We start from the raw sequence: 14114 nt of genomic DNA on the forward strand, positions 1-14114 counted from the left end.
ATTCTATTTACCCAGCTTGTGCAATGCACTGTGCTAGCACTTACAAGGGTGGAAAATTTTATAAGACATAATCTTTCTCTTCAAGGGGCTACATTGAATGAGTCCCTGGAGGAGCTCATATAATTGCTTTTCCTGGGGACTTTTTGGAAATGGCATAATGAAAATGAGTATAACCATAGGAGTCAACGATTCTGGTCATGTTCATCTATTACTTTATGTTCAGATCTTCATCAGGGTTGAGAATGCTATGAAGTTTCTTCTGAGGAGGGTGTGTGTAATGATTTATTGTCTATGGAAAAATGGAAGAAAAACAGCTTAAAACCAGTAAAAAGTGAAATATATAACTTGGAGCTTAAAATTTTAAAATCAGAGTCTTATTTCTTTTGTTATCTCTTGTTTCCTCCTGAAGGCAGACATTCCAATTCTCTGCACAAAACGTAGATTGAATTGTGAAATAAGTTTCTGTCAACCCAACTCTACTAGGAGTTGTCACAAGTTCCAAATGACTTCTCAAATTTCAAACAACTACCCAGACTTGCAAAATTGGTCTTTTTCTCAAAAGATTATGACTAGAAGTCTGCTCCTAGCTCAGATCTTAACAAAGGGTTATGACTTACAGACTTTTCCACTTAAAGAGGGCTTGCCTAGAGCAAAATAAATTTAAAACAAATAACTTGCTTTGACTAACATTGTGTGTCCTGTAAGGCAAAGCAATTTTCAAATTAACATGCACCAACATGACTAATCTGAAAAGTCTGTCCTGTGGGGGACATTGAAAAGAATTATAAGGCAGGACCTGTTCCAGGTACTTACTGTTGACTCACATAAAGGGTCAGTCTTCTCACCTTCTTGAACCAGACATTGTCAAGATGTTATCCTTTTTAGTTCAGTATCATATCCACTCTCAAATCATATCATTAATATGTAGCTACCCTATTGGAGGACTGTGAGAATCAAGTGTTGGATAATTTCTGGGGGTGGCAGGATTACCAAGCACAGCTATGTGAAAACATATTCACACTTAAAATTCTTACATATGCATAATAAATATTAGAACACCACTGAGCTAAAATTAATGAGGCTGTGTTTGAAGCATGGCAGTATTTAAAATTACCTGCCTGATGACAATTTTAGTTAATCACATTAGAAGTCTGTCTGATTACTTCTTGTTAATTACTACTTACAATCCAGGGAGAAAAAGATCTAGAAATTTCCAGGTTAACAGGTTGCTTAATTGCTAACATTCAAACTGTTATTTAAAATAATATTCACACCCGAGACGGGCGCGGTGGCTCACGTCTGTAATCCCAGCACTTTGGGAGGCCGAGGGGGGCGGATCACGAGGTCAGGAGATCGAGACCATCCTGGCTAACACGGTGAAACCCCATCTCTACTAAAAGTACAAAAAATTAACCGGGCGTGGTGGCAGGTGCCTGTAGTCCCAGTTACTCAGAAGGCTGAGGCAGGAGAATGGCGTGAACCCAGGAGGCGGAGCTTACAGTGAGCTGAGACGGCGCCACTGCACTCCAGCCTGGGCGACAGAGCGAGACTCCGACTCAAAAAAATAAAATAAAATAAAAATAAAATAATAATATCCACACCCATGAGCCAGTTGGTTAGCAATATGTGCTGAGAGGCACCTCTCTGTGAAGGATTGTTCTAGGCCCTCTGGGGAGGTAGGAGAACATCTCCACAGTTTACAAACCGCAGGACATCACAAGACCTAGAGAGAACCAAAGCAACATCCGGGAATGTGCAGTTATGTGCCGTGTGAATCGCAGACCTAGACGCCAAGGGATTGCACCGAACGGCACCACCTGACCATATTTTCTGTGAGATCTGTGGACCGGCAAGGTCATATCCTCATCACATAAGGCCATATTTATTCTTCCTCTATTCATCCTCATACTTTTATGCTTATTATTTATTCTCCATTTCCATCCACTTGAATTTATCTTCATGAAAGGAGGGATTTTTATGTGATTTGTTGACAGATATATCCCAAATGCCAACAGACCCTGGCACACAGTGGACTCGCAATAAATATTTGCTGAATGAATGAATTTAACCATTTCCACAATGGACAGATGGGGACATCTGTTCAGATGAATTTGCTGATGTGTTTGAAGGAAACCAGAATCAATGTGGATGTATATTGATGATATTTTTTCTTCTATTCTTATATTTAATTTTCCCAGCCTAAAAGACACAGGGCTAAATCTCTTTGAAGGTCCCAGAAGGACAACATCTAGTTTTAAATTGATAGTTAACAGGGGCTTGTCAAAGACATTTAAAAAAATTTTTTAAAGAAAAGCTGGCTGCTCTGGAGGATGACTTTGCCTTTACAAATTGGTTGAAAAAAATGAATGAAAGAAGAATTCAATTACCAACACCAAGTAACCTGTCTGAGTGAGTTTTTCTTTAATAAAAGAATTTTTGATTGGCTTGTTGACTCTTATTGGAGAAGCCAGACCAAATTAAATTCAAATTGCTTCTTCTTGGAAACAAAACAAAACAAAACCTTCACTCCCTTCTGAGGCAAATTATCAGAGAAGATCCTAACCTCAAATCATGAAACAATTTATAAACAACTGCCTCCACAGAAGCCAGATGCCACACAAATCTGACCCATGCACATAACTAGCTGGTGGAGACACCTGTGAATTTTCAGATAAAGATCCTGTAAAAACACCTTATTTATTTTTTAAATGAAATTGAGTTAATATTACCTAATAATTCTTGATGGGTTTTTTTTTTTCCTACTGAAAGACCTTTCAGGCCCCAGCATTTCACAGTAAAATACAGGCTCCTGCATATCCAAAGAATCCCCATGCATATTTAATACAACAGCCATTAGTTGCAGTTCAATGGTTGCAGTTCAATGTATTGTAGGAATATCTAAGTTTAACCTGGGATTTCTCAGCACTTTGTGTTCTTCATGCATCAATTTGCCTTGATGCCTAGGTTCCTAAATCAAAGGGAATGTAATCTAATTTCAAACTGAAGTAAACGAGGAATTGATGGGTATTGCCTTGTAGGCAAAACAAAGCACAAAGCAACTAGTCTGATCCCATGAAATAAAACTATTTGGAGAAAAATAAACCCAGTATTTTAAACTCAAAGTCCCATTTCTGCCACCTTTTGCTTTTCATTTCCTTTTAAAGGTTGTTCTTAAACTTTATTACCCTGCCACCCTTCTCCCTGACCTGCCTCACTTTTCCTGTCATTCCTGTGTGCCAGCATCACACACAGTGACTGAGATATCTGCAGCTTTGTCCCTCAGCACACTGTGGGCCCAAGAGAGGGAGACACCTGCTGTTAGCGCGCTGGCTTGGTCCTCTGCTCTCATCATTCAAGAGCTGAGCCTTCACAGCCTCTTAACCACGCTCTGGACACACCTGTGCAACCCAGCCTGTCAGTGGCAGCAGGGGTGTGTTTTATTGATCACTAGATTCAAAGTCCATTGTCTGCCTGAAAGGAATATATCGTGCAAAGACTGGAAGCAGGCAATTTCACTGAGAAACCAAATTGTTGATCGCCAATTCACCAAATGGCTCAGTCAGCGGATTTACTTGTTAACTCAGTCAGCAAATTTACTTGGCAACTCTTGAGTTTCAGTTAATCGGTTTTTGTTTTGTCTTCACAGCATCACTGTAGAGACATTGAGCTGTCCCAGCTCCTGTTGCAGCTGGAAACTGAAGGGTGGAGAGAAACAGAGACTGAGAGAATTTAGCAAGAACATATTTTTGAAGAAAGATTTCTTATGAATATATTATTCATTAATATATTTACTCATAGGAAGAATATATAAGAATTCTGAATATTTAAGAATCAATTAACAATTATATTCTTCATGAATATATTTATAAAAGTGTTTTTAAGAGGAATATTTACAAGAGAAAATATTCACAAAGAATATATTCTCAAATATTAAGAATATATTAATAGGAACACTTCATAGTCAAGAACACATTCTTCAGCCTTAGGAATCGCAGAGACAAACTGAATATTCCTTAAAATGAAGCAAAATTCAACATTCCAAAAGAAATAAGTAAATATGGCAAGTTACTCATATGCTGGGTGGTTAAGACTGACTTCTACAACAAGACAAGGTGTAGGACTCATGGTTCAACCCTGGGCCTCACTCCAAAGCCCCAGCACTTTCCATGATCCTTCACTGCCTCCAACTCTTACTCAAAAGATGGAGATTCTTTGGACAAAGATGACTTGTCCAGGAAATCCCAGGAGTATTTGAAAGTCAGTGCTCAGCAAAAGAAAGATGTCATGACTTGGAATCCTGTGTTAACAACGAGTCAATCTCTTTTGCTGTCACTCTTAGAAATGCTTTGGTACATGGGTTCTACAAGGTCAGGAATTCTAATCACAGGGGAGAAGTGGTGTTCAAAGATTGTGAATGATAGATTTTTTTTTAATATCCTAGGGCTACTGGAAGTGAGAGAAATTTATTTTTTTTTTTTGCAAGAGTTATCTAAAATTACAGGCTTTCAAAGACTCTAGTCTCAGAAGTCCTAAGCTCCCTTAGGATTCATGCTAATGATCTAATTTCCAGCATCATGGTGTGTACTTATGATCATGATGTACAAATGCTCCTTGGGGGGAACTCTAATAACCTGGAAGTTTGTATTTCTTGAAGCCCTGTTGATAATTTTTTCCTTTGTGCCTGACTCAATTCACTTTCCAGGGGGATCAGGAAAAGAGAAGCAGAGTCAGAGGCTGAGGCTGTGCCCACGAGCAGCAAGGTCTTCAAGCCACTTGTGCCATTTCCGGGTGCTGCTTGGCCCCTGAGTTGGGGGGGTCCTCCTGGCAGAGTGAACAATCTCAACCCTTATGTTGCAAATCTTCCTGCAGAGCATCAGGAGACGGGGAAGGGGGCTGGGTGGAGGAAGCTGGATGTAGGTGGTCCAAGGCAGTTGGGGCCCCTTAACGGCACCCCAGGCGCTCCTCCAAACATGAGTGACACCTAGAAGAGTGGGCCCTGCGGGGTCCTTGAAGGCTGTGTCAGGCTTGATGCAAACTTAAGGGGTTTGTTCCAGGAGATTCCTGGAAGTCTGGTCTTCTGTAGACTTAAAGGAATGGATTTTTGTTCCTGTTGTTTTCCTGACGCCTATTTAATGGCTGCTGTCAGGTGTCAGCACCTTATATGTGCTGTTTACACTCACATCCATGCAGACATCCCCATAATAAAATTTTACAAAACCCTGGAAAAGGTATTATTTTCTTATTTATAGAGAGGTTGCACCTATTTAGGAAGTTGCAGAGCTGAGATTTGCATTGATTTGGGTTGGCTCGCTTTGTTCATTGATACAACAAATCACTTACTGTGTGCCAAGTAAGTGCCAGATCCTACGCTAGGTGCTTAGAATAAATGATGTGCATGCCAGACCCAGTCTTTGTCCCCTCAGATTTCTAGGCTAAGGATGAGAGATAAGTAATAACAATAGTGAACAGCAATGCAACGGGGAGGATCAGGCTGCTGTGGGGCTCTTAAGTGAGTCAGGAACCGAATAGTGATGGGGTCCAGAAAGACTACTGGGAAGTGGGAAGAGGAGGAGTGAGATGGCCTCAGGCAGAGGACCCACAAATACAAAGTGGGGCCTGGGAGCAGGGTGAGTTTGGAGAAATAAAGAAGCCCAGTGCAAATCCAGCCTGGATGTGGACAGGAACAGAAGATGTCTAAAAGGTGGGCACTGGCTGGGTTGTGGTGTCTGCAGTGTGCCAGGGCCTGCCTGGGCCAGCTCTCCAGTCCTGACTGCACATCTCCTCCTAACTCCAGTGATTTTGTGTTGGTAGAATAAGAATTCTACCACAGAAAGGGACAAAAAGGCAGGTGATTTGAGTTTCCAGGCTGGCTTGAGCAGCTGCTCTGATGACGGTGTCATTCACTTGGTGAGGAGTATTAGAATGGAGGGATCAAAGCTCCCTGGTTGAATACCTCAAGGTTGAGGTGCTTGAGTGACAACGTGGGGGTGTCTGGCAGGCAGCTAGATACCTGGATCGATCCCTTTCTGTCTGATCACACTGTCTCCTAGGAGCACAATAGTTCAACTCCATTTGACTTGGTATTATGCAACCTGTTCGAGGCCCTACTGCTGAAATGACATGTGTTAGATATATGAACTACAAATCTCAGGTCTTCCATGGAACCTATACAATAAGCAATTTTGAGGTTCTTATTAATTTTAAAAACCCCCATTTAATCTCCCAAATGATTAACACCCAAACCTGCTTCCCTTGGGAAATATATCCCGAGAAAGACAGCACTCAAAAATGGCTGACTTCCTTGCTAGCTAATGTGGGCAGAGTTACCTCTGTTCTTCCATGGCTGATGAAAAACAGACTCCATGCTGTGGCATGGGCACAGGTCATAACAACATATGCATTAAGGTAGTGAGGTATAAATTTTGTTTTCTCTGTTTATTATCATTTAAAATATATTAAAATTTTAACATGGCAGAAGCAGGAATTTTAACTGCACATGGCAGTCTACAAAAAGCAAAACAACAAACAAAACTCCACAGAAACAAAGTTTACATCAACCAATAATATATTAAAATTCCATTTAGCTAAAGATCTAAAGAAATTTTACATACGCACACCTCTTAGAGTTTGTTTATTTTCTTCAGTGAAAAACAAATGTAAAGCTTGAGAAATTCTCCAAGCAGAATCAACTTTCTTAAACCTTAACATTCTTAATGAAGCAAGTGGATATAGAACCTCTTCCTCTTTCTCCCCACCCACAAATGGTGGCTCTCCACTTCTGGGAGAGCATTTGTAGCTGTTACTACCTGTAAAAGTAGTAAGAAGTGTCAGAAAAGAGGTACTTGTCTTTCAAAACTGTGGGACTGATCCCACACAACTTAAGCCTCCGATACAATCACTTACAAAAAACAAATAAGGCCTGACAACAAATCGGAATGTTTCAAACAAAGAATAAGAACCACGCTCCCTACTTTAGAGATCTTCCCTTTGAATAGTGTGTCTCCATTTGTAAAGATGCACACAGCCCCAGATGTAATATAACACAGCTCCTTATTACAGGGGTTCTGGCAGACTGCAGTGGAAATGAGTCCATTCTGAAATGCCCTTCAGAGTGGGAGCAGGGAGGAGTTCTGTGCAGGTGAGCGTCTGGCCCAGCAGCCACACTAGTGTTAGGACAGGGTACCCTGAGGCCCTGCTGATGGTGAAGGGTCCTCAGAAGGGTCTCTCCAGCTTTTGGAAGTGCCCACCTGACCGTCCTCTCATTACTCCTGGCCATACTCCTTTGTGGAGGCTCCAAGAAACCTTAGGAGCACAACCAAGAAATGGTTAATGGAACAAAAAGGAGAATTAATGAATCATGAAAACATGTGCTTATTATTATTATTTTTTAGAGATTCACACTTTCCTGAGTAAAGTACACAAAAATCTCACGTGAAGTCTTTTGAAAGCACCAGGCCTCTAGCTCTTAGACTAGCTGTGCTCCATGGCAGATCTGAGCCAAGCTCGACGTTGTTCTGGTAAAAACATTAACGATGTATTCATGAATGCTGCTTTTCTAATATTTTACCACTTGAGAGTGTTATGCTTGTAAAATGGAAAATGGTTTCTTTTCTGGTGACGGAGAATAAAGGTGGATGTGTGGGCTTCTTTGGTCTGTCTTGCAAACACATTAGAGCTGAACGGATCCCACCAAAGATAACAATGTCCGTAAACCAAACCCACAGATGGGCCTAAGCCTCTGAGTCACTGGCACTGGACCAGTCATCAAAATCCTCTAAACATGTAAACAAATCACAGACACTTTAAAAAGTCCAGATTCAATGTGGATATGGCCATGGGGACATTCACATCAAATTAATGTGCTCCACTTTTATTGCTGAAAGAGCGCAGGTCTCGGTGCCAGAGGAAGTTCAGGGAGCCCATTCATCCCCTGACTTCTTGGCCTGAGACACTATCTTCTTCAGGGAGTTCCTGGGAATTCCTGAACATGAGGATAGAGTTGTAAATCTTCAGTGCTGGTCCCAGTTTGATCTTCATCACTTTGACAATGTCCGTCTGTGTCAGAAGCAGGAAGGCTTTGCCATCGATCTGCTGCAAATACATAAATAGGCACAAATAAAAATGTTTTGTCACGGAAGCTTGTTTACTCACCAGTAACACTTAGGTTCTGAGTGTGACGCGGAACCTGTCATAGCCTCCATGTTGAGCTCACCAGTGAGAGAGAATGACGGTAGCTCTCACTCGGCTTAGTCACAACCATTGCTTCACTCCAATTCTTTCTTCCAGAACTTTGAAGTTAAATTACAAAGGTGCTCACGCTGTTAAATACGAATTCAATATACACGAACTGTTCCCAGGCTAAATTTCTATTGTCTTTTAAAAAGGTTGGCTTGAATTTGTATCAAGAGCCTTAAAACCAAGTAAAGCTCCAGGAATTTTTCCCAAGAGAATAATGTGCAATGTGTATATGCTAGTATTATTTGTAATACTGAAATAAAAGAAAACCAGTGTTCCCAATAATATCAGAAGTAAATAATACTATAGTCAGAGTGGGCTACTATGCAGTCACCCAAAATCAACTCTCTATGAAACATTTAATGATTTAGAAATTTTTTTTGTAGATCAGTAAACAACAGAACATGGTATATGATAGAGAAAGACTTCAGTTTTACTTTGTACAATTAAACATGCATGGCTGCATGTATACATATGCATATTTAAAATATTTGAAGTCTTTACACCAAATGTTAACTGAAATTATCTTTGGATGGTAGAATAGTGGTTAGTTTTTATTTAATCCTTTCAACTTTCCTGAATTTAAATTTTTTAAAGAATACATACCATTATAAGCAAAAATACATATAAAATAAATGTTTTATTTATTAAACTTTAAAAATATATTTCAAAACTTGCACAGAATGATTCCTGGCTCCAGATGAACAAGATCTGGGGCTCTGATGTATGACATGGGTGGTAATGGAAAGAGTGAATTTGACTTTGGTAATCATCACGCATTGTATATGTATATCAAATCATCACATTATATGCTTTGAATATATTCAATCTTGTTTTGAAAATTAAATATTTTTAAATTAAAAAGATATTACAGCATGAAAGTAATAGCTTCCCCGAGACTCACAGGATGGCAGTGGCCACCGTGTAGGCTGCTTTCCCCAGCTTCTGGATGCCCCAGTGACCTCAGCACAACTCCTGGGACTGCTGCATCATCTCTGATTGACACTGCCTGACTCAGATGATTCCTGGCTCCAGAACCAAGAAGGCAGGAATGGAAGGGTTTTCTATGGAAACATTCTTCCACGAACTTAGAACTGTGGTTCTAAACCTTTTCAAATTTAATAATACAAACCCCAGCCAGTCATGGTGACTCATGTCTGTAATCCCAGCACTTTGGGAGGCCAAGGTGGGCAGATCAATTGAGGTCACGAGTTTGAGACCAGCCTGGCCAACATGGTGAGACCCCCCCCCCACAACTCCACCTCTACTGAAAATACAAAAATTAGCCGGGCATGGTGGCATGTGCCTGTAGTCCCAGCTACCTAGGCAGGAGAATCGCTTGAACTTGGGAGGCAGAGGTTGCAGTGAGACAAGATCATCCCACTGCATTCCAGCCTGGGCAACAGATAGAGACTCCACCTCAAAAAAACAAAAAAAAGGAAGAAGAAGGAAGGAGAAGGAGGAGAAGGAGAAGGAGAAGGAGAAGAAGAAGAAAGAAGAAGAAGAAGAAAAATCCTGTAGTGTCAATGTCTCACTGATAGAATTACCCTGGGACCCCAGGGGTAGCGTTTTAAAGTTATAACATTTAAAAAAGGTTTTAAAACCTTCCTGTGCATTTATGATATATTGTCTGATAAGGACTCATCCATCTAGAGGAGGAAGCACTTTTTCCCTCGGAAAAGGCATTTTCCCCAAGGCAGAGGAGAATGAGCCTACATCCATACCCTGACCTGGCTAAGCTCCAGCATTTTCAGGCAAAAATCGCTGTCCAAATAGCCCATTGTCCTAAGAATAAGGTCATGATGGTGATGATAACAGCTAACATTTATGGAGCTACAGTAATCTATTATATGGGTTTGATCTTCCTGATAACCCCGTAATATAGGTGAGGAAACCTGGAATTGCAAGCTTAATGACTTGCCCAAGCTCACACAGCTTCTAAGGGGCAAAGTTGGGATTTCTGGCAGGGTTTGTTGGAGCCCAGAGGAGACCCTCTGCTATATACTGCTGCCTTTATTAAGACCCTACTTTGGGACAAGAACAGGGCTCGGTGCTTCAAACATGCTCATCCTAATCTTTAAGGGCCCCACTCGTAAATCTGTACTTCAGAGAGGAGGGATAAGAGGTGTTCAGCAATCTGCCTAAAGTGACAGTACTGGTCAGTGAGTGCCAAATATAAGCAACTCAACCTGCAAAGAGCCATTCCCTCTTCCCCTACGTAGAGGGCAGACTTGAGGACAAAGCAGGCCTTGGGCATCACTACCTGCAGAGTGGACTGTATGTGTGAGCATGGCCAACTACGCCCAAGCCATGCTGAGCTCAGGCAGAGCAAGGCGAACCCCACATGTAGCAGCTACCCAGACTGAGGCCATCTGACCTTGATGCTGAGTTCCTCTACTGTGCTCGTAGGAGTCCAGAACCCAAAACTCAGTGAGCACTTCCCTTAACCCATGCATGCTCTGAACCTGAGAGAGGGAGAGGTATGTGCTGCCTTTCAGTTTCTACGAGGGTGGTTTTCTTGGAAAGTTCTAGAGCAGCGACGGAGGCTCTGAGCTCTCAGATGGATATGAGCTGGAATCCGACTTTTCTTGCCCTTTTCTTGCTCTGCCTAACCTTCCTGGGCCTGAGCTTCTTCATTGGTAAGCTGTCATTGTAGAGATGTCACAAAGATCAAAGGACAACGGTTGTAAAATGCTTAGCACTGCGCCTGGCACGTGGCAAGCCCCTGATACACAATCACTGGGATTACTATGTGCATCATTCTGTAGCTGGTCCAGTCTCTTCCAGGGCCCCTATAGCTATGGATACTAATTCCAGGAAATATGCGAAGCAGTTCAGTACATTCCCAACCAAGAGGGGGCAGGAGATAGAAACCCCGTAGAAGGATTTGGGGCTTCTCTGGAAGCAAATGCAGGGCAGGGATAGATAGGAGGGTCTCATGCTGACTTTGGAGTAGACAAATCCCCTCTCTTTCCCAGGTACAATCCCAAGGGAGGATTCCTGCCTTCCCGCAAATGGCTTCAAGCCACCAATGGAGAGGCCTCATGACATTGATAGGTATTAATTAATCATCTTGTTCATTTACTCTTCCAGCAAATAGTATATGTACTGAGCATCCTATATGCACCAAGCACCATGGCATTCTGCAACAAACCCTAGCAAAATATAAGAGGAGTGAAGGCAGAGACTGACCCTGCTTGGTCTCACACTGCACAGTTGGGCTCTATTCCTGCTGGATCTCCTTTCTCTTGCTGCCCCCAAATTGTACTTATTTACACTTAAGTAAATGAAAGCAAAACACTTCTGGGTCTAGAAGTATAGAAAGAAATACATATATATATATATATATTTATATTTATATAATTTTTGCATCTCTTACCTCTTTCTTAAAGCACTTGGCATGCTCTTCACAGCCCAGAAGAGACTGTACAAACTCAGCCACCTACAGTGCAAGATGAAAAGCCTAATTTAATACATGCACCTGAAATAATTTGGGGGTTGTAGTAATCCAACATTTAAATAAAATATACTTAAAGTCTCTCTAACTCTTGGGAATTAAATAGTAACTATCTAGTTGCATTAGCATTTGTCAACTCAGAAATTAGACCAGCCACCAGTATTATTTTTTCTGTCCTCTTATTACCGGGCTGACCTGCATAGGGTTATGGTTATAATGATGACAGTAACAGCCTCTATATGTGAAGCTCTGGCATTCTGCCAGCTTCTGCATCTGATTCTCCTGACTCCCCCACGGGGTCAGTGAGGGCGAGGCCAGTTGTCTTGTGCAGCAGTTATCACAGCGACCGTCAAGAGTGAGGATCTGCCGACTTGCCTTTAAAAGGCAGACCCGAAGGCAAGGCCTTCTCCTGCTCATCTCTGTGGCCCAGTCCCTTACCTGGATCCTAGTGAACCACAGGAGATCAGAGAATCTATGTGGAGCTGAATTCCCACATAAATGATGAAGCTGAAGCCCAAAGAGGTTCAGTACTTACCCAAGGCCACATACGGTTGGTAAGTAGCAGAGACATTTTGGAATTCAGGTTTGCCATCTCTAGGCCCTAAGTTCTGGAGAATCAGTCTCTTCATTTCAACTTCCCGCCCTCATCATGCCCCCACATGCCCCCAGATATCCTTTTAATAAGAGAGAGCTCAGGCAAAGATCTGGCTATCAGCTTGGGAAGCCACTGAGTGTTCCTAATAGATACCCTTGGGAAGCTGATTGAACAAACCTGATAAAGGATAGACTCCCGACAACAGAAATGACAACTGGGTGGTCTGCACTACTGGCTAGCTCCAGTCCTGTCGCAGCAGGGGATGAAAGGCAGGCTGAAGTACAACAGTAAATGTAATCTTGGGAGGTGATATTTCTAGGGGAACTGTCTTGCTTGTTTTGTTCTTTTTGGCTCTCTGCCTCTTACGTCAACCGAATTAAGTGTGCTGGCCCTTCTCCTCTCCCTGGTTTCATGGGGAAGCTTCTCGAGGCTGGAGAGCGCAGTGTGTCAACACATCCCACCCTCAGAGAGCTCTGTGAGCACAGGCTCCCTCCAAACCTCTCTAGGAGAAGTCAGCAGATGCTGTCCCTGATGGTGCAGGAGACAGCACCAGGTGTTTGCTGATCCCAGGTGACAGAGCAGTCAGGGCCAACTCCCACAGGGCATACCCTAGGGCTGGACACCTGTGACCCCTCCTGAGCTCTGTCCCTTGTGGTCTCACAGCTATAGTTAGTCTGTGCAAATGTGAAGAGTTCAGAATATCTTCTTTTTAGGGGTGATCAGCATGTCTATGTCTGCTTTACTCACCCCCGGCACTGCAAATACATTCATGAGTCATTTTACAATCTTCATCTAAAGTTTGGAGTGATAAGGATTAAACAAACAAACAAACCTTCCACACCAGCCATATTGTTGTCATGCAAGTACACCTCCAAGCTGCAGGAGCATCCGTGCTAGTGAGTGCCTCTGCTGGCCCCGGCTCTTAGTATAATGAGCCAATTCACCTGAGAACCCGACACTCTGGCAGTTCAGGCAGAGGAAGCCAAGTCTGTTTGTTGGGCTAATACAGTTTTCTTGTTCTAGGTGAGAAGGAATCATGTAGAGCACGTGCTCAGTATTTGCTGGGAGCTAGTGAAAGCTGTGGAATGCCACTGGTCAAGCTGCAGAGACAGGGCAACTGGGGCAGGAGATGGCAGTGGCAGTGCTGTTGGTGGCAGATGGCTGGGGCCCAGGACACTGAGGGTGGCCTGGCTCCGTCATTCCTCAGACCACTCTGCTGGCCATATGTACTCCAACCCTGTCTCTGTGTGAGGCTTCATGCTGGCTGCTGGTAGAGCTGCCCTGGGAGCTGGTTGTGCTTGAATTTTCAATGAGTTGATTTGATTAGTAGTGGAGGATTGAGGGGAACGGGGAGGACAGGAAAGCTTATCACTCACTACAACATGCGATCAAATGTGCTAACACTCTTGAGAGAGGTAGGAAGGCTATGGGTGTTAGGAAGGGACTGCACAAATCTTAGGTGGGACTTCAGGAAGGACATCAGGAAGAAGGGGGTCCATGAGAGGTTCACTGTTGGATTCATAGTATTTCCACCATGGCGATTTGGGGTGGACGTGCGGGGAAGAAATTCTAGGCATAGAGAATCCCAGCAAACCCCAAAGCAGGACAGCACGGGGCCAAAGGGTGGGTGTGAGCAGCATGAGGAATGCTGAGGAGTAGACAGGGAGTGGCGGGAAGAGGGGAGGGCGACGTGGTTCCAGGTGTGGGTCTGTACTTCCTCCACAGCAGCGGGGAGCCCTGAGCCTTGGCACTCCACCCTGACGGGACACTGGACTCCTCGGCAGAGCTTTCACGCTGACCGCACTCCAGGCCTCATGCCACACAGAT

At 43.0% G+C, this 14114-nt stretch overlaps 1 protein-coding gene across 1 annotated transcript in view; it reads right to left on the reverse strand.

The window, feature by feature from the left end:
• Positions 1 to 6409: 6409 nt before the first annotated feature.
• L3MBTL4 (L3MBTL histone methyl-lysine binding protein 4) overlaps positions 6410 to 14114 on the reverse strand; it is a 481074-nt gene continuing 473369 nt past the window's right edge. Inside the window, exons 18-19 of the mRNA XM_030810728.1 lie at positions 11615 to 11677; positions 6410 to 8091 (exon numbers count right to left, since the gene is read on the reverse strand). Coding sequence (XP_030666588.1) covers positions 7924 to 8091; positions 11615 to 11677 — 231 coding nt within the window. The 3' untranslated portion in view covers positions 6410 to 7923. The remainder of the gene's footprint in view (positions 8092 to 11614; positions 11678 to 14114) is intronic.

Source organism: Nomascus leucogenys, chromosome 4 (assembly GCF_006542625.1).
Source record: "Nomascus leucogenys isolate Asia chromosome 4, Asia_NLE_v1, whole genome shotgun sequence".
NCBI lineage: Eukaryota > Metazoa > Chordata > Mammalia > Primates > Hylobatidae > Nomascus > Nomascus leucogenys.